General features: G+C 44.7%; 1 protein-coding gene across 3 annotated transcripts in view; it reads left to right on the top strand.

Moving 5' to 3' along the window:
- The first annotated feature begins 200 nt into the window (after positions 1-200).
- The window catches only part of LOC143008777 (mannosyl-oligosaccharide 1,2-alpha-mannosidase IC-like), a 72,192-nt gene continuing 45,124 nt past the window's right edge, over positions 201-27,268 (top strand). For 2 of the 3 annotated variants that reach the window (XM_076160678.1, XM_076160677.1), the window contains exons 1-2: positions 201-297; positions 18,136-18,251. In XM_076160678.1, the coding sequence (XP_076016793.1) occupies positions 201-297; positions 18,136-18,251 (213 nt within the window). Of the gene's footprint in view, positions 298-10,946; positions 11,090-18,135; positions 18,252-27,268 lie in introns of those variants that run through there. The other variant, XM_076160679.1, reaches the window with a different exon arrangement.

The raw sequence follows: 27,268 nt of genomic DNA, 5'->3' as shown, positions 1-27,268 counted from the left end.
TGTCAATCCCATTGTTTAGCACTATGGTTTATTTGTGTGATAATTGCATGCTTGTCCTTAATCCAGTCCTGATCAATAAGCTATCATTCCCATCGCTCCGAGCTATACCGATTTAATTACATCGGAGCTCGGAGGTCGGCTGCTTTCCTGATCCAGCCACCCCCCCCCCCTGATGAGTTTGTCTTTGTTTTATATTACAGATGATGAAGTTCGCCTGGGACAACTATAAGACGTACGCGTGGGGCAAGAACGAGCTGCGACCTTTGACGAGGAACGGCCACATTGGAAACATGTTTGGTGAGTAAGAGAGATTCGCTAAAAGGTCACGTGTTTGTTTTGCCAAAGCCTTTTGACCTTTCGTGCTCATGCAGGCCTAAACAGGAGATATTCTTTAATCCAAAACATGACATAAAATAAAGTAGTAAAATTCTGTGTGTTTCAGGCAAGCTGCACATTTTAGTCTATTGTATATTGTTAATCTAGGTATTACTTTAATTACAATTTGTAGTTGTTACTTATCCATTTTGTGCCTCTTAAATCGTCAAGAAAGACAAGTAGGCAGTTGAAAGGAGGATGAAGCATAGAAATCTTCCCACACACACTCACATGAACGTTTCATCCTAGGTTGAAGCTGTTAGATATCATGTAGTCGCACCTGTCTCCACTTTAACGAACGCGCTCCTTGCGCGAGCCTCTCCTGTCGATCTGCGTAGGAAATCTTGCAGCCCGCCAGTGGTGTCACAGTCTCCTAATTGGATCCAGATCCAGCGAGGTCCACGGGTCTCCGGCAGCGAAGCGTATCAGTCCATCAGTTCTTCCTCTGAGCTGAAGGGAAATCCCACAATAAACCTCTTCATAAAAGGTGTACGGGCGCTTAATGAGAAGGTGCGGCAAACCCGAGGTCTCCTTCCTTCCAATCTGTCAGGGATGCGGGATTATTAGATTGATGATAGAATACTTGATCTCGCTGCGGCGCTCCTGCCCCTTGCTTTGCTGGGGTTGCAGTGTAGATGGAGAGCAGATCTTCTGAAAGATTCTCCTTAAATCCAGGCGATACTTTAGGCATTAGCACATAAAAGCCTAGATTATTTTCTTATGAAATCTACTGGGTGCATTGGCTCTAGCTTTCTAGACTCCGGGATGAGACAGATGAGCGGGCGGTGCAGAGTGATGTAATTTTTCTCAAAGCATCTTCCTTAAAAAATGTTGAGTGTTGGCGTGTGCAATTCCTGGCCCAGGCACAGTTCAGATACAGTTTGCCGCACGTCATTACCCCTCCCTTTATTTGCACAAATTCCTCCTACAAAATCGATATGTACGAGTCTGACAGCCTGGGCCATCTCCTCTATCAACACTGCCTCTCCAATAGTTGTGTTGGGTGACAGCTCTGGCAGACTAGTTTCCAGACTTACCACAAATTCTAGTTGTTTCTGTCATTTTCCTTCACGCCCACTGCTTCTCCCCCTGTCTGTGCGCATTACAAACATACACTTTCCACTTTAAATAAATCGTGTACTTCTTGTGCAGGCGTCTGTCTTCATCTCCAGGCGAGTTCCGTGCCGCGTTCACCTCGTTCCTTGACTTTCGACTTTTGTGTCAAGTCATGTAATTTTACAGAAGGGCAACATTCACAACATTTACAGCAGGGTGAACCAAGCTGTTCTGCCTAGTGTGAGTGTATAGCAAGTGTGAGAGTAGCAAAAAAGGACGTCTTGCTGACATTCTGACATTATATATGGAATGTTAGAAGTTTAACTTACTTACAGTCCTGCACAATAACACCACCAATAAGTAGAACGACCTTAGAGTTGAAACAACCCTTTGGCACAAATGATCATATTAGATTGTTGAAGCGTTTCTCATGAGGTACTTGTCTAAGCTGTTTACAGAGGTATGACGATCATCAGCAAAGAGAGTGATAATGTTGATGATGAAGATAGACGCACAAGGGATATGGTGATTTTAAAACAGCTTGTTGTCCAATCCATGTGTGTTATGCTCGGTGACACATAGGCACATTTTGAACCCATAGTTTACTACATCAGCATCCAGGCGCATAGAAACAGACCTTGTGCTATTGTTTAGATTAGGCAGCTCAATATACTGTGTTCTCTTATTCCACTTAATCCATCGTCTCATTATAATTCCAATGGGATCAACAGAAAATTTCCATTTCCAGCTATGTTGCTGTGTTTTTTTCTTTTCAATGAACTTTGATTCTGCAGTTCTTTTCTCATGCTTTGGCACTCCAACAGTCACTGAGCAGGAGGGAGGGACAACTTGTAAGAAAATGAAATAACACATTCGGAATTACAATCAAATAGAGTTTAATGCTTAATTGAGCAAATTTGAAATAGAATCCCGCTACTTCTCATTAGTTTTTCAGCAGTGTAATTATGTTTTTCATTAGATTTATTTAATTGAATTGGCCTGATATTTTGAAGGGCTTTTGAAAATTTTGTTAATCAGTTTTTTTGTTCACGTAACACTTCAGAGTTGATTATTAAGCTTACAATGCTCTTGATTCGCTACATTATTAGAAGGAAAACTGCACTGTCGTCAATATGAAAACCTGAGGAAGGGCTTTTGTTATCAGAGCTATAAGAGGTCAGAAAATAGGCTCTAAAAAACTCAATAAAAACTAAACCAGAGCTATTATTGTTTACACACTTGAATGTGTTCTCAAAGTGATTGCTTTCTGGTTATGTTCATTAGAAAGGTGCAGTGATATTCAACCTGATCACCCTTTGGTTTGAAGCTGGGTACTTCACCTTTGGTGACTTCAAGTATTTGATCTATTTGTGTAATTATATTGGAATAGAAGGCAGGTTTGCAATGGTTATACAGAAGATATCGTCTGTGGGTGTGTGTGTGTGTACATTCGTTTTACGAGCCATTCTTAAAGAGCAATTGATGCTTCTTTCCCTCTTTTTAACACTGCTGTTGGAGCCAAAGGTTTCACACAATGGAAAGTGCAATTCTCAACTTGTGAGCAACTAATTGGCATCTTTATCTGTGCAGCTGTGCAGCTATTCACTAAGCGGGACACCTTAATGCCGATCCCACGGATATGAAAACAACAAAGGCTGCGACGAAATAAGCTATTTGCCTGAAAATCGTGCTCTCTGCAAGAGAGTGTGTATGTGTGTGTGTGTGTGTGACTTAAACGATTAATCCCACTAGCCAATATTTCATATCTACGTAGAGCTGGCATAATGTTTCTGCTTTCAGTCGCCCATGTTTGTTAATAGAGAGAGACATTAAGTGAGACATGGGGGGTGAGAGTGAGACAAAGCGAGGAGACGGAGACTGAGAGTGTTGGTGGTGGAGGGCGTCATGTTAGCGAGTAAATGTCAGGGTGTGACATGTGGTGGAGGAAGTCAGGTATGAAATTGGATGCTTGTGTTTTTTAATTTAATCCCCAGAGTAAACAGAGATGCGTGGAGATTGGGTCAGCGCCGTTCTCCTTCTCGTCAGAAATGTGTCGCATGTTGCCACAGAGTCAAACCAAAAGAAAGCATTCCACTACCCCGCTCCTCCTTCTCTGCACTATAATCCTTCTCTCCCCCTTTCTCCCTTCCCCCACTCTCATTTTACTGTTACCCCTCCTCTTTGCCTCTTCCATTATCATGACCTTAAGGCTGAAAATTGTATATTTGCGCTTTCATTTTGATTCTTTACTTTAAACCCGGCGCAGTTTCCCTCTTACTTACTCTGCTTTTGTCATCTAAACCATGCCTTAGAGCGCATCAAACGTGTCTTTAGCTCAAGGGCAAAACGAAAGAGACATCTAGGCAATTGACTGTGTTTTCTTCAGTTCTCCCCGTTTCTTGAGAGGTTCAGACCTATAATTCATGAAGGAATGTGCACATTTAAAGATGCATTTGGAATCTTGAGCAGATGGATGGGAGCCACAGAGGTGAGAGGGTGGAGGAGCTGTGAGGAGATCTGTGCTTCCTCACTTTAACGGGTGCGATGAGAGTAAATCTGGACCACTGCGTTTCTTGTTTCTTTGACAGCCTCTCCTTTCACATCTGATAGCTTCATAGTTTCACTGTTGGCCACCTCTGCGCCATTATCATCTCTTTACCCCCTGACCCAAAGCAGAGCAGGTATATAAGAATCACCGGTGTCAGTCAAAGCTGTAATTTGGACAGTTGGCTTTCAATTTGGATGGAGTGATTGTATTGGGAGTGGCAGATTGATCACAACGGTGCCAGGATCTTCACTGGTGATATTTGTTTTGTTGTGGCGCTGTAATGACCACTTTGATATACTGCATTTAGAACTTTTGAACAGTATGTCAAAGAACCCAAATTCTTTTTTTAACCTGGATTTCCTGGGTCTGTTCATGTTGGCGATGCCCAAACTACATTTTTTTCCCATCTCCTCCCACAATTTTAGCTCAATTGTCACAACATTTTACTCGTAGAATGTCTGGAACAAGTAGGATAAAGGTTATATCCTTTTTCTGTTGTTATAATCCTTAACGTCTTGCCACAAACATTGATTCGATGTAGCGCATTCAACATAACGTGCTATGTCTCGTGAATTATTATGTCTATTTGAACCCTCCTTAAGCAAAACAAACCCCAACCCGTGCCAGTAAACCTGATGGTGGTGCTATGACGACAGCACGGAAGCTTTGTCAACAAAAGTGTGAGCCAGAGTGTAACCTTACAAAGCCTCTCTGAGTGCACTCTGTTCCTGCCTCCCCCTCCTGTGGTTTGCCGTTCTTTAATTCGTCTTCTCTTGTCTTGGCTCTCCTTTGTATATTGTCTGCAAACTCTTGAAGGAGAAAGGTGGGCTTGTGCCATTGTGGATCATTCTGAGACAGATGATGGGCAGGCAGGTGTAAGAGGGTGAGGAAGAGGCGTAGAAAGCAGACCGCCTGCAGCAAAGAGGTGAAGATATCAGAAGCTTTGTAAGGCTTCTGAATATAAGGAGAGACTTAACTCCCATGTGAAGATATGATCCGATTTAAGAGTGTGGGAAAGTAATGCAAAGTCATTTTGGGACACTTGTTAGCTGTGTGAAACTTAACAGCCGAAGCCTTGAGTGCGGTGAATTATTTTGAATGTGTAGCTCCCAGAGCTCCCTTGGCCTAGTTTCATGATGGGAAGCATTAAATAAAAGTATCAGTACTGATGGTTCTATCTCAGAGGAAGAGTGAATGGAGCCTTAAGATAGTGCTAGCTGTTCTTTGTGCTCCAAAATAATGATGATGAGCACACAACAGGGCATTATCCCGAGAAGAACCTGGAAATACAAACTCCTATATCCACCCAGGGAATATACAAACTCAGAAAAAAAAAAAATTAAGGGGAAGATTAGCAAAAGCAGAACTCTGCCTCCCGTTGGTTGGTTTGATCTCTCGTTGAAAGTAGTAGTAGTAGTAGTACACCCATAGGATAGCCACATTAATTGAATATAATTAATATTTAAAAAATTCTATCAACTGATGTGGGGTAAAAACATTCTAGGAAAACACTTTAAAATGAGTAAAAGAGTTGTTTTGATGTAATTCTAGCTTTGTTTTCACCCTTTGGAAATCTTACTATTCCTTGCCATGTACCTGGGAGAGAATCTGGTCAGACAGACTGTTTGTATCATTAATCTTTGATCACTGGAGTCCTATTTTCTCAGATCTGAATAAAAAAAGGCGATTCAAGAGAGTTCCTTTGTGTAGCAGGAGGATCTGTGGCTCTTGGACAATCGCCAAGACGTTTCGCTCTCTTTTGCTTTTGTTAGCTGTCTGGGAAAACGCCGGAGCACCAAGTCTTTTAAGTCAACTCTGTCCCAACCTATGTCCTTGAAACTTAAGACTTTTTTTTCTGAGTTGGCAGCAGCAGAGATGCGAGGGAGATTAATTGGCCTCCTGTGCTAACTTCTTGTAGAGTCCTGGGTTAGGCAGGCTTTCAGACTGACTGGCACAAAGGGCACCATGGTGATTCGGTGGGTTTCAACAGACTGGATTCCAGAAAGAATAATAACAACATTATTCCACCAGAGACGGTGCTTAAGATCAGGAAAACACGGACAGATGGAGAAGGCAATAAATGTTCAAATTTGACATACATACACTTATAGTACTAAAGAAGGAATTTCAAATTAGTTTTCATATGAAATGAGTTGGGTATTCAATGCTTAAAAAAAGAGTTTCTAGCAGCTGCACAACAGCTTCAATGTTGATTTCATCCCCAGAAGAAGACATCAGCTTCACTGTAAGCGTCTGTCTGACTTTTTGGTACAATAAGTAGCACAGGATCTTCTGACTCTGGGTATAGATCTTCGCAGGATATCAATAATATAGTCTGTGAATAGATTTATAGACTTGGTTCCGGGTTCTTAAATTCTCATCCAAAGTCGGCGCTGGTGCAGGGAGTTGAGAGCAGGTGTGATATAAGCTCTGAAAAGCTTCTCTAGCGGTGCACCTGAGCTTTCAAATCTCTTTTGTGTGGAGACCTGACAGCAAAGCTTTGTATAATAGTAACTTGTGGCTACAGGCTGTGGTGGGTTAAAGAGATGTTCAGCCGTCTGCTCATTGGCACATATGTGAGTGGCAATTTTAAGCACACAGACAAAGCCAAAGCTGTGGTCCAACAGTGTCCCTTTCCAAAATTGTAATAAAAGGCCATTTGGATCCATGCTCAGTCAGCATTCTAAATCCTTTTCTTCAATCCCTGGAGTTGTAATTACAGTGCATAGGGTCGTGAGGTTTTGCTGAGAGTTCACCTAGTAGGCAACGTCTACTGACACAGGTTGAACTCCTCACCTATCCTCTTACACCGCGCCCGGGGAGCATTTAAGGCCAGTAATGTTTATTAGAAAATCCCGAGAGCAACTCATGATGATGTAAAGTGCTGCCGGGTTCACCTCTTGGACGAAGGGCGATAGAGCAGGGAGATGGTTCGCAAGCTTGATTTAAGGTGGATCCATGGCTTCAATGATGAAGCCCTTGGTATTTATTATTTAGTCCTCTGTGACTGGAGGTGGAATTGAAAAATGAAATGAATGTTTTATCGAGCAGCCGGGTCCTTGGGGTCTATGGATCCCCTCAAAGTGACGAGACGTTCTGACCAGTGCTCGCTGCCATACATCATTATTATGTGTGACACCAAACAAAACCGTGACGAAGGTTCTAACAACATCTGCAAAGATGGTGCTGCTATTCGGGGGCACAGAGCTATATACACACAGGCATGAATACATGTGAAGATACAAACGCCATACTACGTCTCACTGCGTGTTTGTCACCGGGGATACATTTTCATTCAAAGTGCCGGGCTGGAAATTGCTTCCTCCCCTCCCCCATATGAAGCGGAACATCCAGGGCCGGCCCCCTGTTCAATTAACATCTCAAAGTGCCTCGTGTCTGGTCTTGAAGGGAGCACTCTTTACAGCTTGGAAAGAATAGAGAGGGAGTTACCGCCACCGTTTTCATTTGGGTTAAATGAAGGGGCTACGCAAATGGTGCCCATCACCACCCGTCATATTAGAGTCACCTGCAGAGTGAAGGGTTGCCATCATCCACCCACTTTTCATTTCCACCTCATCCATTTCTACATCCCATGGGCTTCATCCCTGCTGCAGAAGAAATCATTTATCTCCATAGAAACCAGCAGCAGGTGACACTTCAGTATATGGTCCACCCCCATCCCCATCCCCCTGGAGAGCACATCCCCAACCTCTCCGCTCAATGGAGCCTATTTGTTGTGGAACCAATAAGGCCTCCAACTGCAGGCTGGGTACACATCACATATCATCATAATTGCAACATTTTCTCTCATCCGTTGGATCAAATATAGCATTGGGGGTCGGGGATGGGACGCTTGCTGTCGTCACTGAGATATGTGAAAGCGAGAAATGATGGTGCATTCTTGTTATTTATTGAGTAGTTTAACTGCACTTTGCTCTTCTGCTGTGCCCCATATGTCTCAGATATTGAGGACACCAGGTCTATTGTTTTAATCAAGAAATGTCAGATATAATTTAATTAGTATCGTGACTTTTGTGAGCTGGAAATTAATTCTTAGCCGGAGGAGAGAAGGGGTTTTATGTTGTTTTTAAATCTGTGCCAACATGCTGTAAAGCTGTTGTAATCGGTCCAAATTAGGATTAGAAATTATGACCAGGGCTCAGGTTTGGGGTATATACATAGAGAGAGTCATGATGTCAGCCTCTCAACACTACATTGTTTAATGAAATAAACCCTGTATGACATTTAGAACAAAGGAAGTAAGGGATAACATAGTTCACCGTGATGTCGGGCGCATGCTGGAGCAATTAAGGTGGAGGCAGATGAGGAATTTGACAGCAGGGCTCTGAAAGCTCTGGGCTGGTAACCTTCTGTCAGAGCAGGTACGTTAGGGGAGGTCGCGGCCGAATGAGACAACTGCCTGGAGAACAGAACATACCTACATCCAAAACTGACTCATGGGACTAAGGCGAGACGACGGGGAGATGAACCAGAGACAAAGTTGGAATTGGTCAACAAGCCAAATGGAGATTGCGGGTTGGGGTTGTCACAGCGTCGGGCGAATATATGCCAATGTAATGTTTGGAATGTTAAAGGAGAAACTTTGTCATTAAATTGTGAAAAATGCAGTTGAAGAATTTTTGAGAGCCAAACCAAGGTGATGTTTTGTTTGATCTTCGTGTTGAATTTTCAATGGCACAGAAGAAAGCCACAAAACCGCACAATGGAGCGATGGATGGAAGCGATATTTGAGATTTTTCTAGGTTTCACGCCATTCACTTTAACAATGTCTGAAATAGTATGAATTGAAATTGAATTGAAAATTGAAACTTCTGATTCTTTTCCAAACTTAAGGGCCGTGTAGGAGGAAGTCATTTAACAGCATCATCTGTGTGGAGATTAAAGCCAAGATGACGAAAGAATAGTTTCAAAATATGACGAAGGTGGAGGATTAAAGGGGATTGCTCTGTATGATCTTGATTCGTAGGCCGATGGATCAGTGTCAAGGTCAGAGTTGCTGCACCCAGAGACCCCAAACCACCTCATGATCTCGGCTCAGTCGGTGCTACTGTGTCTTTCTAATCAGTGTTCGACTGATCAATCTGCAGTGACGTAGATGATGATGATGTGGATGACGTCAAACTAATTCAGAAGGTTTAATCATGGCAAGCTGAGCTCTCAAAGCTTGTGCGGTATTAATCGGCAAATTGCTCTCCGTTGGCTTTGTTCTGGCTCTGTTACTATCTTGTCCTTTTTTTGTCTTTGTCTCATGGCGTCCGGTCCATAAGCACAGTGTAAATATTCCGCTAAGCTGGAGAGCAATAACTCGTCCTCCCCTAAGTGCCAACACGTCCGCCCATCTTTTCATCCATCATCGGTCGGGCTGTCCGCCGTGACTTTTATCAGATGTCCCATTTATTTCAATGACAGTTCAGACTTTTAATTCACCTCAGACCGCCATGATTCTTTCAAGTGCATCTGCTTTACTTGAGTATCTGATACTTTGTGCTTTAGGCAAAGACATTTGAGGGCTAACTTGAGCTATTATCAGTTTCTGTCTTGTTCGAGCTTGTTGACACAATTCATTTTATACATTATCGCAATAGAGTTAGAAATGAAAAGATATAAATACAGTGCAGTTTAATCCATTCATTTATCTGAAAGCATCATAATCCCCAAATTTGGGTCCAACTTTGTCCAACAGACAAGGAGACACTAGGATTAAATGAACACTTATAATAAACACGTGTTTAGTTCCTTCTACGTCGGCTTAAGTTTTGTTTCTAGTGTATTTAATCTCTCTCTCAAAATCCTCTAAATCCAGCTTTTGCCACAAAGAGCAATGCTGGTATAACGGAATGTCGGTTCGTGTCTCACAGCTGCTGTTGTCTCGCTCCTTCACACATTTTGCAGCCCACAGAGCAGAAATCTTTCTGTTCCCGGCTGCGAGGGCTCCAGGAGTGTAGTAGTACGGCAAGCTTCCCACAAATCACCAACAACACGGGTTGACCTCTGCAGCCTGCGGTGAGAGTTTCACTCTTTAGCCCACACCTTTTCTTTTTCTCTCTCGCTCTCTTTCTCTCTCTTTCCATCTCTCATCCTGCACCATCCACCACCGTGTGCAGACTACACCAGGTATCTGTAGCAAATCCTTCTGAGGTGGACGCAGTGAGTGGAGGCAGCGAGGACAGAATAAATAAGTCCAATTGCGTGAAATGAATCCCCTCTGTTGGTGTATCTAGCGGCAAGGTTTTGGGACAACGTTATTGTCACCTTTGCAGTGCAGGGGACATTACAGTAGAGGGGAGGGAGGTTCATAGTGCTAAGAGCTCTTGGTGTTCCTGGAAATAGAGGAAGCGGTGGAAAAAGAAAGGAATGAAGCGGTAAAAAAAAGATGAAATGAAATCATATTTTACCGTGAATGCCAGAGGATATGACTATAAATATATGCACCGACACATAAACACATATGGTATGTGTATGTTACACACACACACACACACACACACACTCACATATATGCACATTGCTCAAATAGCCCCGCAGCTGCACAATCTCCCTCTCCACCCCTGAGCGCCTCTCTGCCCGTGCAAATGATGCCGAGCCGCTGCTCTTTTAAGGTGACTGCTTTAATTTCTCCAGCTGACGGTGGCGCTTTGTCAACAGGTTATTACAGCTCTCTTAAATTGGTGGTGCTCTACATTTTTCAGCAGGAAACCAGTGAGCCAGAAAGCTGCATGCAGATGAGATGAAGTCGAGTGGACAAAGTAGGCAGCGAGAAATCGGAGATGCGTGCGCTCGAGGTGGATTTCTCTCCGTTTAACGCCTGAAGACCGAACGCAGCATCACACAGGGTTCATTGATTACTGGGAATATTTGCAATTTGGGCGTGTGTTCTCCATTGAAGTTGGTAGAATCTCATGACTGGCTGAATTGTAGCTCTAACAGCACCTCTTCGTGTCTTTATTAACCTAATCACAGCCTCTCACTTAAGCTGTCAGCTCCAATCAGGTTTGGTGCGTCGACGGAGCATTAGATGTACGATCTCCTCTTCCTCCTCGCTGACGTGTGTGTGATCAATGCAAGAAAGCCTGTCGGGAGCGGGAGGAGGTGAGTGGTTCGATAACTGTGTGTGCGATGTGTAATCTCGTCTGAGAGGCTGTCATATCAGACGGGGCTGCCGCGCTGACAGGCCACGCTCTCCTAGAGTAGGAAATTAGATTTCTGGAATTAGATTGACGTGTGTGCCGCTTGATGTACGGAGCCTCACTAATCACGCCTGGGCGGTTTGCGCTTTGCATGAGTTTGTAATTAGATTAATTTGTGAAGGTGTGTTGATTAGCTACTTTGACAGTTTGCGGATACTCCACGTTAAGCCTGACCAACGTCCGTGTCACATGAACGATCTCCATACTGTAATCCCAACAGTCACTAAGCTGCAATTTGTATTAAGCCGCCAAATGAAGTACAGACGACAAAGTCAATGTCAGATGATTTTCGTTTTCTCTTCGGTGTAAATCTCATTTTCCATCTAGAATACCGATACTGTTGATGCTCGTAGTCCCCATCACTACCATATTCAAGACTCAGGGTCGGGAGATGTTGTTGGGTTTGGAGAAACAACACAAAATAAATGAATGTATGTAAACTATAACAAACTATAACAAACATCATATTATGCATCTTAATCTCAGTTGGTTATGGCTTCCGCTTGGGAACTGGAGGGTCGCAGGTTCGAGTCCCTGCCGAGGTGCCCCTGAGCAAGGCACCGAACCCCCAACTGCTCCCCCCTCTGTAATGAGTGGTAATGTAATGTAAGTCGCTTTGGATAAAAGCGACTTACATGATCGTAAAAGTAACATTTTTTGTAAAAGGTGAATCTAGGAATTCTAGAAAATATGAACCGACATGTAGGCCGTAGAATCAATACTGAATATTGTTCCCATAGCCCAGACGGCACCGAGCAACGAGTCACCAGCATGTCGACAAGGATGCGAATGCTATGCCGGCGTCTCACACACGTAGGGGCGTTTGTCTGGACTCGAGACAAAGCTGGAGGAACAACTGCAGGGGATTGAACAACAGATCTCGGCAGCGGTGGGGGCCCGAACTCCAATTTCTTGACATTTTACACAAATATTGAAGATAGCCGATAGCCTCCTCCATCAAAATCGAAAAAGTGATGAGAAAATGGCGCTGTATCCCTCTGGCAAATATTTACCCATGGCCTGGTGCATCATGAAGCCTTGATATCCTCTCAAATGAAGGATCCTCGCTGTCTGTGATGGTGGGTGAAGCCTCTGGCTCCGTCACCTCTTCAGCAGGTCTCCTAATAAAACAAATTTATTTTGACTGGCGCTCTAATGTGCCTTGATCTATCAATTGTCTGTCTCCCCTTCCCTCCGTCTCGCCAAGCGTTATCATGCTGGTAGGTGCAGAGTGCCATTACATGCACCGGCTAAGTCTACTTTGTGAAGGCAGCTGACTGTGATTAACATAATGGTGAGAATGAAGAGAGAGGAGGACAACGTTGTGCGTCGGGGGGACAGTTAGGAAATTTGTGGCTCTAATTTTTCCCCTGTGGTCCATTCCAGAGCTCATGCTAAGCAGTGGATTTATATGCACAATAACGGCAGCCATGGCAGCAAGCCAGTCAAAGAGATTTCCATTGAATTCATACATACAACAGCGACTTTATAGGCAAAATGTTTTATCCCTTTCAAAGAGTCGGCCATTCCCTTGTATTTGATTTATCGCCTGACTGATGCATGAGGCATTAGAATAATGGAACAGAATACATTTTAAAAGTGGGAGTGAAGGCAAATCGGCCCGTGAGGTCAGAAACAAATGTGTGTGAATGCGGGCGAGTGCAGATCCATAGTCTCATCTTAACGTTTCATCTCTTTTTACGACTCAAATCTGTTGGTTCATCGTGCGATTTTAGACACTTGAGCTGCGACGTGGGCTGTGTGTGTAACCACGCCGACTCCCTCCCGCCTCCTCTGCTGCTCTCTGGACAGGGGTGCTACATCAGTGTCACAGGCACAAACATAAAACATACAAATTTATACAGTAATGTATAATCTTTCCAGCAGGGTCAGCTTTTCATCACGCCATAATTTCAACAATGCGTCTCGGTAAACAGATTTGTCTGCGAATCTGTCACCTGCGCTCCCTTGCAGTCTTTAAAGAGCCTCTTACTCTTGCCTGCCTGTAAGTGAACCCTATGACTGGGCCAACTGGAGGATTGTAAAGTGCTGCAGAGTTCGCTGAGCTCACCACACTCCCCATGTATCTGACATGTGGCATTTGCAGGATTTGACGAGCACAAATCTTCAGGTCAGGGTTGATTCGAAAATGTGAAATACATCCAAAGAGCAATTTGTCTAAGGTACAGAGAACAGATTGTGCGGTCTTGGTTGAGAGCAAGGATTGAATAGAAGCCTTGTAATGAGTCTGGTGCATGCACCCTTGTTCTATGAGGTAACTATTAGAATAGTGCTTTAGAATGATAATCAGAGGGATTAGTTACATCGTGTTGTAGCTGCAGAGGAAGGTCTGAAAGGCTGATTCCTCCTGATAGTGGCATTGTCAATTCTCTACCGGCTTATCGTCGGATCCCCCCCCCCGAGGTCCAAGATGCCATAGGCACAGGCGGCCGACAACATCAGAACCTTCCTGACCCTGGAGGAAAGCTTGGATTTTAAAAATATAAAATGCAACACCAGTTAGAGAGCAACCAATTGATCTCCCTTCTTACCCATTATTGATATTCCTTGATTTATCCGCCGCTGGCTCCTCAGCGAGACTAAAATACACCGCCGCTCTCCCGGCCTCCCACAAAAGTCAATCTTGATTGATGGCCGTGACATTTATTTCTCAGTCTCTGCTCCTCCCCCTCCCTCCCCTTTTTTCATGTTCATCTTGCTAACCCCCCGTGCTTAATCCCGCTCCTCTCTCTGCCTGCATTCTTCCCTCCGCCGTTGCTCTGTAGGCGCTCTCCATCTTAAGTCCACTCACCTACAGGCTCCTGTGCTTAGCCACACTTTATCTGCACCTGCCACGAATAGCAAGCAGCCGCCGCGCGTCGATGATGTAGCTTGCGTCTCTGTGGTGCCAGGTAGCATTAGCGCTAACAAGATGCTCATCGCCCTGGTGATTGATAATTGGATACAGGCGACCATTGGTACCAGGACCGTGTAATTAGTGTCTTTATCAATTACGATCACTTTGATAATGGTAACATGGCGCCGTATTGATCGGTAACATTTTGTTTCTTCTGCTTTCGGCCACAGGTCAGCGAGGTTATTTATGCAAACTGATGTATAAAACTGATTGAACCCTGTTTTCCCCAAGGGCGTGTTGGAACACCCTGTCGCTGAGATCTGATTATACTCATTCGCTTCACGATACTGCACTTTTAGCTAATGGATTTTCCAATGAACATCCGCTGGTATTTCACACACACCAGCTTGCGTACGTTGATATATATGCTAGCTGAATTAAATTATTCTCTGAATTATCCCCTGGGGGAATGAAATAAAGAAATTTGTCGTTCCGATGTACACGCGGTCGTCGATACTCATTAGTATTCATCAGTATCACATCGATGGCGGGTATGTGTCCTTAGAAAGGAGCGGCAGGAGGGAGAGAAACAGAGCAGGGCCAGTTATATTACATCACACACATTCTGGAGTGAGTGATTGATCACGTGGACGAATGTAACCCACCTGACCCACACTGACTGGCCTGTGACAGCCATGATAAATGAACAACCAGCAGCCAATGTCTCACTAATGGCTCTCCATGTACTCTGCATGCTCACTCTCCACGCTCCGCACACACACACACGCCCACACACTCACTCTCACACACACACAGAGGTGAAGCGGTCTTCCTTGAACGTACAGTATGTGTGCTTAATTTGCATTCTGGAAATCCCGTAATGAGTTGACACCGTTTGTGCATACATGCCCACTTAGAGAGTGAAGAATGTAATTGGCCCCAAAAAGAGTGTACAGTAACAAGCTGGGGCTCAACGGTGGTTATGTCATGTGTTAACGGCGTGTGAGCTCTAGTGAAAAGTGAGGTAATTACCATTTCCTCCCATTCTCTTATTTCCCTTTATTGCGCCCTTATTTTACCGTATGCAGCTTGCTTGTCATTGCGAGAAACTCAAGCTTATTAGATTGGTAGGGAGAGTTTGATGTTATGTTTTGGCGTGCAAACCATTCAGTCGCGATGTAGAAGACGACCTCATGACCTTCGTTATGTACTTGACAGACATCCTGTCGTATCCATGGATGTTTCGTCACAGTTTGAGGGCTTATACCTCATCTGCAGACTTTATCCACTGCTGGGCTGTGAGCACGACGTCTCGTATTAAAGCTATGTGATGCACCTTTCTTGCAACAAATTGAAGGACTTCCCACGCTTTGATATCGGCAAAATCCAGATCCAATGCATCTTGAGTGGGCAAATAAAGTTCATGCGGCCAGCTTTTTACTCTTACACTTTAAATGTTATGTCAAGTGGATAATGGACATTAAGATGCCCACAGTCGCATAGAGAGAAACTGAGTGTGTGTGTGTGTGTGTGTGCGTGTTTGTGTGTGTTTCTAAGTGAGTGCACTAGAACCCACCTATTAGCCGTGTCTTCCCAGAACCTCTCAGGGCTCCTTCCATTTGTAAGAGGCTACTGAAATAAATAGGGTCCCTGCATGGGTTTGGAGCGTGGAAGCTGAAGGCGCGCGCCGTGATGGATTGATCTGCTCCGTCCCTCCTCAGAGTCAATCAATCATCTTAGCTTTGCCGCTGTTTTCAATAGGAATTTTCCACACTCCGCTGCCTCTCCCGACGCCTCGTGAGCTACCTCTGGGGTCGGGTAACCAGAGGGCATTAGCTATCTGATTACATCCCCGCCTCGTCATAGAACAGAGGTAATGCTGCTCGGTAAAAGGAAACTTTCTCACATCGTAACCTCAAAGCTGTGGTAACGTCTGAAGCTATGCCAGATCTTTCCCCCCCCCCCCCCGACGCATTATTACAACCTGGGAGTTATGCTGACGTGACGCATCGCAGCATATCTGACACTACATGCACACCGGTGCAGGGCTAACAAAGCCAGCAGATGGTCCACATGTCAAACTTCAGGCGAGCGATGTCCTCTCGCTGACATCGGGAGGTGGAGCGCCATCGGGCAAACCTACCTGAAGTGAAACCTCACACCCTACACGTTAGATTACACCCTCCAGAGTCCGGCCTATAAACTCGGTGTGTGGCGTCCATACAGTAACTCACAACTGACACGTAAAGAAATGCAGGTTTGGTGGCACTTACTGTTCGTGTGCATCCGATACTGGGAGAAATACCGGAAGTATTTACGACAGCAGCATATGGCGGCAGTAATTCAGCCGAGCCGAGTCATCGATCCCGCTTCGGCGCAAACCTCTGACACCCCGCTGACCTCATCAACTCAACCCAATAGCTATGGAGATGAGGTGAAAGTTCATCAGCGGCGACAGTTTTACGATCTCGGAACAGTAATAACCTAAGTGCAGCCTGTAAATAAGCGGACAGGGGAATTTTCTGGGTGCTGGCGAAGACTGAAAATGCTTCGGAGGGACGACAAAAGAGCGCATTTGTTAGTTTAAACTGATGGAGAGCGCGGACGTGGCTGAGTCAGACAGGCGTAGGGTTTGATCTGTCCTCAGTCATTTAGATCACACCAGACGAGACGCTCCGTGGGCGTCCACCGCGCTGTCACCGTCTCGCGGCTACGGCCTCATTCGCTGCAAAAGTGCAGAATACTTAAAGAGACAAGAAGAGAATATTGCCACTTATTTCTCTCTCCGCTTTCCTGTTTTGTTTGCCCTGAGGCATTGAAGGCATTTGCATATCTGGTGAGCTTTGGCAAAAAAAATAAAAAATGAAGAAAGAAATCCCGATACGAAGTGAAGAGACTTTGATGTGTCAGGTTGCCACGTGGTTGCATCACATCAATCCCGCCGTCTACTGTACGCTAGGTTGTGTTAATAAATCACATATGGTTTTTCATCATCCCTCTCTTTTTAACCAGGTCGGTCGGGGTTTCCAGACTCTTTTTTCAGTAACTGACAACGTGAGTCCCCAAGCGCTCTGTCTCGCAGTCTACTTAGTCACAGTTTCTCCTTATTAAACTTCCACACCGTAATTTGTCCTTCATCTCTTCAACCATTATTCATTAAAGACGATGTTTACTTTTTTTGCTTTTGTGTTGAGCCGTCTCTATCCTGCATAATATTTGGTCATATGAGGATAAAAATGGGGCCGCGCAATCTCGCACGAGGCCACCAGGATGGAATAAACACCCCGTAGCGTTTCTCATTTGAAGCGTGCGAGGAGAAATGAATAGCTTCAAATGAGTTTCATAAAGGCCGACGCAGTGTAAACGCGCACGTGCAGGCAGATTTAGCACACTGGAGATTGTATTCAGGGACCACAAAATGCTGCAGGAGGATCAAGGAGCAGATTACAAAGCAGGTTTGGATCACAGAATCTCAGTGGCGAACTACTAAAAGACACGATTGCAACGGCGCCAAACGCTTTATTCATCCAGGCCGCTCGCAGGCGTTTTGAGTGCTATCGCTCCACATCGTGGCGGCGGTGGCGTCAATTATGGCGGCTCAGGACGTGGGACACTTTCATGCCCTACTTTGCATCACAGAAGCTGTCGAGTGGCTGTTGCTAATCAGAACATTAAAGGTTGGATCGCGCGCTTTAATCTGAGCACTTATCTACCATCCAAGTACTTTATGACAGCGTTCGGGCATAAAACTTAACACGTCGAGAATGTAAAACCACCCAGTAAAGGAATGATTTGTGAGGTCGCCGGCGTGCGTATTAGTTTCTGTCCTTTTCCATAAGTCTCATTAAAACTGGAGTGTTTTGACGTGTTTGATGTAAACCACAACTGTAGACTTGGCATTATGGAAATTTCCGACAAAGACAACACCGCCATCTGGGTTGTGTTGCTTTTTCACGCGCTCAGATTAGTAATGAAAATAGCTGGGAATTAATCCGATACACGGCTTAAAATATAAAATTAGCTGAGAGAGGAGAGAGAACGGAGGGAAGAGTTTTAACCGTGACCTGTTTGTTCTTCATGCATTCTTGCAGGTGGACTGAGAGGAGCCTCCATCGTGGACTCGCTGGACACGCTGTACATTATGGGATTGACCGAAGAATACAAAGACGCCAAGGAATGGGTGGAGAACAGCCTGGACTTAAACGGGGTAAGACGGCACAATGTCACTCCTCTCTGGATTCCATCAGTGGACGTATTGTTACAATCATATGTAACCGCTGATCTCATCGATTTGCATAATGGAGGTTGGGGCTCTGCATGCTCGATTGATTTTAAACTGTGGCATTGTGCACAAAGCAGCACCGCGTCCACTGAGTTTGACACTTTGCCAAAGCTCGGGACAATCCAGTGCCAATCAAAAGCTTCCTGTGTGGTCACTGGCCAGGCTTTGTTTCTTCTTCTTCTTCTTCTTCCCCCTCGGAATGATCTCTGCGGGGCGGAAAATGAGATAAATAAAAGTGTGGAGGGACGGAAGAGACGCTTTAGAGACGGAGAGGGGGACTGAGGAAGGGAGGTGATTGTGTTGATTGCGTAACGACAGGGTTTTGTTCTGCTCCGGTCGACTCACGCCCGTGTTATGCGGGGGAGCGAGTCGGAGCGAATGAGGGGGAGAACTGGTACCAGGTTTCACTTGCAGAAGAGTTTGTCTGCGGGTTGTGTGAGTTTGTAATGCAGAGGAGTTGGTGGTGAGTGGAGTCTAGTTCTACAAAGCCTGCGAAATGTTGGGCTGTGTCATTGTGAGCGTCGGCTTGTCGACTCTCCCTCTCCCCAGGCAGTAATTACAGACTGTTCACTGCCTGTCCTGACAAAGTATAAACATTTTCTTGGGGGCTTTCTGTGCTCTATGTTAGTGTCTCTTCCATTTTGAAAGTGTAATATTCCAGGTGGTTTGTGTTTTTGTCAAAGATGCAAAACGGAAGGTTCACATCCCAGAGTGACTTTTTACCCACAGGCCATAAGAGAACACTCAGCATGGACACCAGCTCTCTATCTCTCTTTCTCTCTCTCTCTCTTCTCCTACTTTACAGTCATTGTGTCCTTTGCAGTCGTATTTCATATTCGGTAGACATTCACTGTGATTGTAGTGTAGTGTTTTTATTCACCGTGGATTGCCTAATTTTCTGTTTATCTTCTCTCCTTCATTCGCATGTTGTTGTTTGAGTCGTTTGTACCGTCAGCACAGTCGGGGAGCTGTACGTACATTACCATCTACGTGACAAATACTGTAACTGTGTAACTATTGAATGTTGAATCTATAGAAGTGGCTCCACTAACACAAACCCCTGACCGCATTTGAAACACACACAAACACTCACATCCACCTTTACTCTGCTGTCTATAACCAGTGCGTGTGTGTGTGAATGCAGACGACTGTCAACTTTAAGCTGCAGCCATTAAAGCCTAAAGGGGACAGGTGGTTTGTAATGGCAGCCGCTGACAAACAGACCAAACTGTCACCAAACATAAAAACATCTTTACACCCCACGCTGCGCTTCTTTGTCCCAGATGTAATCTCATATGATCTGTCACCCACAATCCTCTGTGTCACGATCACTGCCACCCGCGGGGTCCAATCCACAAGGTTGGGATACGACTCAGGTTGTTGTGCTTCAGTGTAAGCAGAGAAACTAAACTGGGAGGCAAAGCGTTCTGATTATCTTATTTAAGTGCCACACACACACACACACACACACACACTGCAAACTAGAAGACACTGGGAGACACATCCTAATTTTACCCAACATTCAATGTTTCGTTTTAAATCTGTCTGACATTTTGCGATATCTTAAAGAACCACACAAACGCGCACAAACTTCCCTTGTCCTTAATTACACTCACAACTTCCTGCGAAACAGCTTGTTAGATTTGTGCGCTCAGTCCCGTCACGCTCAGCTCAGTACAATGTGTCGAGAGCGTCCCCGTGACTTGTTAGGGGAGGGAAAGGAGAACAGAGAGACACGTGCAGCATATGGGATTTGCACCCGAGTCTCAGCCTACCGCATCTTTCCCTCGGCAGAAGGCGACGACATCGGGCAACTCTAGCTGGAGCTGCCTGTGTAAAGAACCTTCTGCTGGAGCGGAATCATCAAAACCCAGTTAAACTCCCCACACAAAAAAGGAAATTATGTGTAAGCCAGAATAAACTTTTTTTCTCTTAAAACTCTGTGCCAACTGTAAACATCGGCTTGTTTGAGATGCATCTTAGCCGCATGACTTTGAAACAACAGAGAGCTCCTGATGCAAACCCTGATGAGCTGCTCACTTACGCGCTCTCTGCAGATGCACCAGGCTGGAGCCAATTACCAAGACAAAATGGACTCCGGGATCTTTCCACCAGCGTTCACTTTTTGCAGATTTTTGCCACAAGCTGTTCTCACATAAAGCCGGAATAAGCAGCTGGCAATGTCTGTACCAATTAGCGTTTTGGGGATTTCAGGAGCTTTAGCCACCATTTGTAGTATTTCAACGCTTTTGTGGCTTTTTAATCAACTGTTTGCTCAAGTTGCGGCCTATGAGAGGTCATGTTTGACACGCGGATCAGCTTCAAGAAAGGCTAATAAAGATAAATAAGGAATACTTTCAGATTTGAGTGTATCACTCCCTGGTGACAGCCAAGTTTCTGTGTCCTCCTCTATTTGCTTCGATCAATAGGAAGAGAGAGTGTGTGTGCACAAATGGCAAACTAGTACAAAACAAACTTGGAAAAATAAACTTTCAATCAGGAAAAACTGAGAGTCAATAATTCATTAATTACAATGAGCCCCTGAGTGTCTGATGGGTTCTTCTTACACAGGAAGCGAGCTCATTATTTTTCTCTCCACGTCGTTGCTATGCATGGGCAGAATGATAGGTTGCAGTCATGTAACGGGTAATAAAACCACAAACTAAACTGGGAAACGGCACTGCATAGCTTACCAATCTCTGGCTGTGGTCGTTTGTTATTAGATGTGAGCTAGAAAAAGGTCATTCATGAGGTCAGTGGCCCAGTAAATGAGCAGGAGGTGATGGATGTGGTGAAGATGCGTTTTTAGTGGGTCCATACAGAGTCGATTTTATTATATTTATAGATTTCTAGTCGAGGAGGGAAGCTTTTTGTTGAGCAGCAATATTCCAGTTTGTTTTTGGGGCTCTAACTCACGCTGGCAGTAATTCTGACAAAAACCTCCTCAGCCCAACCAGGACAGGGAAAAGCGACTGGATAATTAGCACCCAGGCCTGTAATTCCGCAATCTCAATTCAGGCGTAAGTGAGTGTGAAGCCTCACGGGTGCAGTTGGGGGAGATTGAAGGAAGGAAGGAGTGTTTATCAGTCATGGCGCACGCTGCACTGCACTGCCCCTCCAGCTTCTGATGGGCAGTGCAGCAGGATCCCCAGCTGCCGTTGCGAAACGTGACGACAAAATAGGGTAGAGCGCAAAGAAAGAGAGATGGGGAGAGAGGGAGAGAGTCACCGGAGTGTGAGTGGACAGAGGCTTACTGTCACTGAGGGGTCAGGAGGTCGTTGCAGATGGTCCCGTCGCCGCAGACAAATCGCAGGGGGAAACGAGATCATGTGACAGAAACGGGTGAAGATCTATGTGTGTGGAGGGACGTCTCCGTCTCCTATCCCGTCTGTGCCGGGACGTCTGTCTTTCTCCCTTGGTTCTCCTCCAACTAGGACGCCATCGTTTGCTACACATTTTACATTATGCATTCATGCTCATTTATTTATCCATACTGTTCAGCCGTCTGTGTCACACTCACACCTGCCATATAATGAACTTTTTATCATTCAATCTAATGTAGTTTATTTTCACAATGTTCAGTTTATAGTGCTCTGATTCACTATATTACAATACTATACTTTTAAAGAGGAGAAACATAATACCTATTATACTTCTGGCCGTACCAGAGTAGCCGCCAAGTTAGATAGTAGTAATGTATTTGCACTACTAAAGTACTGGATACGTTATTAGACGATGTCCGTGTCTTGTGTGCCCGTCTGAGCGTTCTATCGCCGTCCAACTTTCTGTCTGTCCCTCTCTCTCTTTCTCGTTTCTGTCTCTCGTTCTGAGCTTGACGCTAAAGCCTTTGTCTGTCGAGATGGAGACGAATTTCAGAGCCTTTCCTTTAAATTGTATTGGAAAATGGAAGTCTGTCAGCAGGAGACTTCTGTATACAAAACGTTCTTAGCCCAAGGTCTCGGTGTCATTATATTAATTTCAACCCCGGAGGATAAAGCCGATGAAAATAACTCAAGTGTATTCATATCAGTGAGGCTGTAATTCAAACATAATTGACTTTTTAGCGGAAATGCTTTGCTTATGGTGAGATTGTACTCTAAACTTAAAGGCTGCTGGGCCCCAAGGCTGGGAAAAAGGAGTTTACGCAGCCGGTCAGGAGAACGTTCCTTCCCCACAGGAGGGACAGTTGAGAGAGAGGACTCAGGAGAGGCACTTCATTAAATCGTTTCAGAGTTTGCCCGCAGCGTTTCACCGACTACTGAACAATACAGCGTGTGAGCTGAGCTAAAAACACCCTTTCACCCAGCGTGTGTTGGTAAATATTCCAAGCGTAATTGACATAGAATGAAATGATAACTTCATCTTGCATTCAAATGAGAAAAGGTTGGTAGTAGCAGGAGCGTGTACAGTCGAGCCTGTTAAATGTTTTGTACGTTCACATCTGAGGATGAGATGAAAACCACGGCAGTTATTAACAAGTGAGACCTGGAGCAAGGTTACTGGCCGGAGAGACTTGCGAGCCCCCAGTCCTCAAGAAGATGGAGGGAACGGATGTCGTTTACGGAGGGAGAAGATGCTTCGCTGAAGACGCCGTGCCCTCGAGTAGAGGTCAAGCCGGGCTGACATCCCGTCTTAGAAAGGAGGGAAGTACTTTGTGTGTGGGTGGTTCATCATGAAGGCTATTTACTAGCACTTTGTCCCTGTGTGTGTGCTTCAGCGGCACAGATTCATGTTGACTGCAGGTTTCGGCAATTTAACTGATGAGAGTAGATTTCAGACTTCAGCTGCTGAAGAATGAAGATCAAGACAGTTGACTTACAGTTTTCCTTAAGAATATTAAAATGTTTTACTGTCTTTAATATGTTTCATTTCTAGATAAATAAATTATTATCACCCAAACCTGAGAGGGTTTGGCAGAGTGAGGGTGGGGAGGGGGCTCTGATCAAGGGTGCCTGTCTCTCTAAAATCCAGGTTACGGCCCTGTTGGCACCCTGACTTGTACAATGGTTATTAGGTTTCAGTGTACATATTGGCACAGTGTGACAAGGACACGAGCACCTTACATCAAATGCCAAGTGACAATACAAGACACGAAGTAGACGGCCGGCGAGAAAGAAACAGCAGACTGTAAATGTCACAGCTAATATATGCGCTGAATGTCATCATAATTCATCATTTTATGTCCTGATAGCTTAGCTCATACGTGTCTGTGGCTCAGCTCGCACGTTGCATAGAAATATAATAAGAAAGTGTAAAGGAGCTCAGAGTTTATTGCAGTTTGAAAGCACTGCGACCTGACACCTCTGAGGTTCTGGTTCAGTTTTTCCTGATTGAAAGTTTATTTTTCTAGCTGGAAAACAACTTTACGTGTTCTGAATCGACATATTTTTTATGTTGAAATGATTTTGGATTTGGTTTGCAAAGAAGGAACTTGTTGAACTTCACATCGAACATTTAATTCAAGGCGTAAAAGGTGACGTGTGTGTTTGCGTGCGTGCTGGACTCTTTTTTTATATCTGATAGAATCGTCATAGCTGCTGTACCACTTGACTCCTCTGTAGAGAAAATGATCTGATTAGCTTTTTGAACACATTTCTCCATAAATCTGCATATTAATCCAGAAAAACAGATTTCCTTGAATGTGCCATAACTCATTAGTGGTTTAAAATGCAGAGTAGTATTAGGCGGTGACAAGTATGTCGAAATCCTAATCTTTATAATTGATGCATTAATTAGCGTGGTTAATGAACTCATTTCCATGACTTGTAATGTTTAATACATCATGCTGGTTAAGGTGGAACATTCGGCAGCTCCAGCTCTTTTTGGCAGTTCGAGAGCGAGCAGCCGCTGCCACCGCCGACGAGACAAGGATGAAGGATGTGGCTCAGTCAGAAGCAGTGGGAGGTACATGAAGACGGGGCCGAGGCGTGGAGGTGTACAGACGGGCAGGGAAAGGGAGGATGGACAGTGGCGGGCTGAATAATAACAGTGGAAGTGAGAGGGCGGCAATGTCCCGTGAGACCCATACGTTATTACAGAGCCCATCACACGTAGCCCCGCCCCCCCCACCCCCCTCCCAGAGGAGAACAGAGACCTGCACACACAATGATGCTCTCTTGGTTTAGCTTTTGTGCTATTGGTATTTGTGGATGCACACATACTTGCACACAGAGAGACAGAGATCAGATGAAAACCCTCTCCCCTCTGTCTGGATGCAGGGGGTTTGATGGGCTAGTTGGTGGGTTTGTAATTCAGCTGCAATCCATCATCCTGCCAGTGTTTGATCAATTATTCATCAGACTATTAATTTACAATTTAATGCATTTAGCGGAGATGTTTGCGATGTGGACAAGGTTTTGATAAGTGCATGTGTGTGTGTGTGTGTGTGTGTGTGTGTTAACAGAAGAGTTTAGGGAGAGGTTAGCCTCTGGTTAATTACCAGATTCTGAGAGATAAGTGGTATCAAAGAAATAAAAATGAATCACACCTACTGGGATTTGAACCATTAGCCTGCAGTTTGGCTTGAGGCTTTCCTGCTTGGTCCATTTAATCACGGTTTATGGGTCCGTGAGGGGAAAGAGGTGTCCACTAAAGTGCCTGCTGCCAGCTCATAGAAATGCATCATTGATAGGAGAGGGGGGAAAAAAGATCTGTCACGTCAAAGTTTTTCAGTCATTTTTCTATTAAAATACATTAAAATGTCCTTCAGGCCTTCTTCTAACTTCTTCAAACTTTCAGGTATAGAAACCATTCACACATTTCCAGGGCTTCAGACTTTATTCATTCTTTCACACACTCCTTCAGCATTCGGCAAAACCTTTCAGCAAGTGTAATCGCAGTGGGTGTCTTCAGGAAACTCATTCCTAGTTAATCATTTGGTTTCCTCCCACGGTCCAAACACACACACACACACACAGCTTAGGTGAACTGGAAACTCTGAAACACCCCAAATGTGTGAGTGACTTTTTCTGCGACTGTGTGTGATCATCCTGGTATTGAACAAAGGAACCATCGACTCCACCTCCTCCATGACCCTGCAATGGATTTGGAGAGCTGTGTGGAAGCAGGAAACGACCAGTGGACACATCCACCTCTGATTTCAACTATACATTGATTCATGTCTGTCTTCATTTGGGGTCCATTGTGAAACCCTGAAAACACATTGATCCACTTCTATTCTCCCTTGCTGCCGCATTACTGTTCACCCTGAGTAACAACGTGCCATTTCCTTACTGTTTTATCTCTCAGTACACTAACGTGGCAGTAAAAATTATTATTACTCTTATTCTACTGCAGTCAAACTTTGATTAGAAAACAATAACATTTAGATTGTTTGTACTTAGCATTCTACCTCAATCGCGGTGCAGATACAAATCTTGAGAGATGTATGTGTATGCATTTAAACATGACTGTTCAACTCTTACTGACAACTATATTTCACTATAAAATGTAGGGACCGTAACAAAAAGCTTTGTGAAAATAGAGAACGTGTCAGATTTCTGCCTATTTTTGGCATAAAAACTTTCTAACTTTCTAGCTTTCTAACTTCATATGTAAATGTCAGAGAGACACGGATGAAACCTTCAATTATAGAGGACAACTATACCATAACGTGCAATAACTTGACTCACTGAATTTCATAAAGCATCAGTAATTTAGCTCGAGTGAAACTACCTTCTTAACATTCACATTATCTATTTTTTTCAAGACTAATTGGTAAATCTGATCACATTTTCAACTTCTTTTCGAATAATCTTGCTTGTATGTTGACTGATGCATCATTTTCAGTTTATTGATCTTTTCTATTGGTTGTAACAAGGTCGTGGAAGGTTCAGCCAGGAGGGAGCCTGCCAAAGCCGGTTAAGTGACCCGGGAACGTCAGGGTTTTGGGACAAGCTACTGCAATCATAGATGATGTTGGAACCTGCACTGACATTATTAGACACGTCTCTCAGCAGCTGTGGACATACGCAGGACAAACCCTCAGCGGGATCCGCGCAAACAAATAATTTAATCATACAGTTTCCTTTTGAAGTCTTTATGTTGAAGTTCATGCGCTAAATCTAAATATTGGCTGGAGTATGAGGTCTCTTTTATGTGTGTGTGTGTGGGGTTTTGAGCTCTCGTTCCATCAGCGAGGGCCGTTTAGCACGCTCCAGAGGTTAGCGGCCATTAGCGCTAATGTCAGTGACTGCTTTCACAGCTTGGACGCTGAACAAGGCGGTAATTACTGTACATTAAAACGCAGCCACGGCTTTCTGTGCAGATAGCTGCTGCGCGGTGAGATGAGATCGGTTGCTCTCCTCGGTGGACGGAAGTAGTTTGCAGCGAGCTTCATGCGAGACTGAGGGAGATTATAAGATGCAGAGCGGCTTAATTGGCCCCTTTCAGGATTTTTCTATTTTAATTAGCGATGGTGAGTTAAATCGCAGTCAGTATGAGCGCGTTCATATACTCCTGATTAATTTTTGCTAATCTGAAATGTGTTTTTACACGTCAGTCCAACGCCCAATGTGTTTATTCGAACGTGGTCGTCAGGTTGAAATCTGGACGGCGTTGTTGTTGAGAGTTGTCTGCCCAATGACAAATGATGCCTCCTTATTAGCACCGAATCGAAACATTAGCATCTGAGCGAGGACACGCTGCCGGCCAACACTCTAGTCAGATCCCTGGCACCTGTGAGCGCGGCGGCCACGCCAGTCCGGCTCGGGTCCCAGGCAGATCTGGGCTGAGACCGATCACAATCTTTGCCTGGCTTGGTGAATGTTCACAGACAGAAAAACAGACGGAGAAAAAAAAACAGGCATCAAACACCGTCAGCGACATTGCACGGCGCCGATGAGGCAGAACACCTACATGGCACAACAGCTACTTACCCAACGAGTCATTGCTGCCATTAATTAATTCTCCTTTCTGTAACGGCGCCTCCTGCACAACAATTA

This window comes from Genypterus blacodes, unplaced genomic scaffold, assembly GCF_046128005.1.
Source record: "Genypterus blacodes isolate CSIRO-AG114 ecotype Tasmania unplaced genomic scaffold, CSIRO-AGI_Gbla_v1 ptg000107l_1, whole genome shotgun sequence".
NCBI classification, from domain to species: Eukaryota; Metazoa; Chordata; class Actinopteri; order Ophidiiformes; family Ophidiidae; genus Genypterus; species Genypterus blacodes.
Note: the sequence above shows the minus strand (reverse complement) of the source record. Positions and strands in the feature narration are given on the sequence as shown.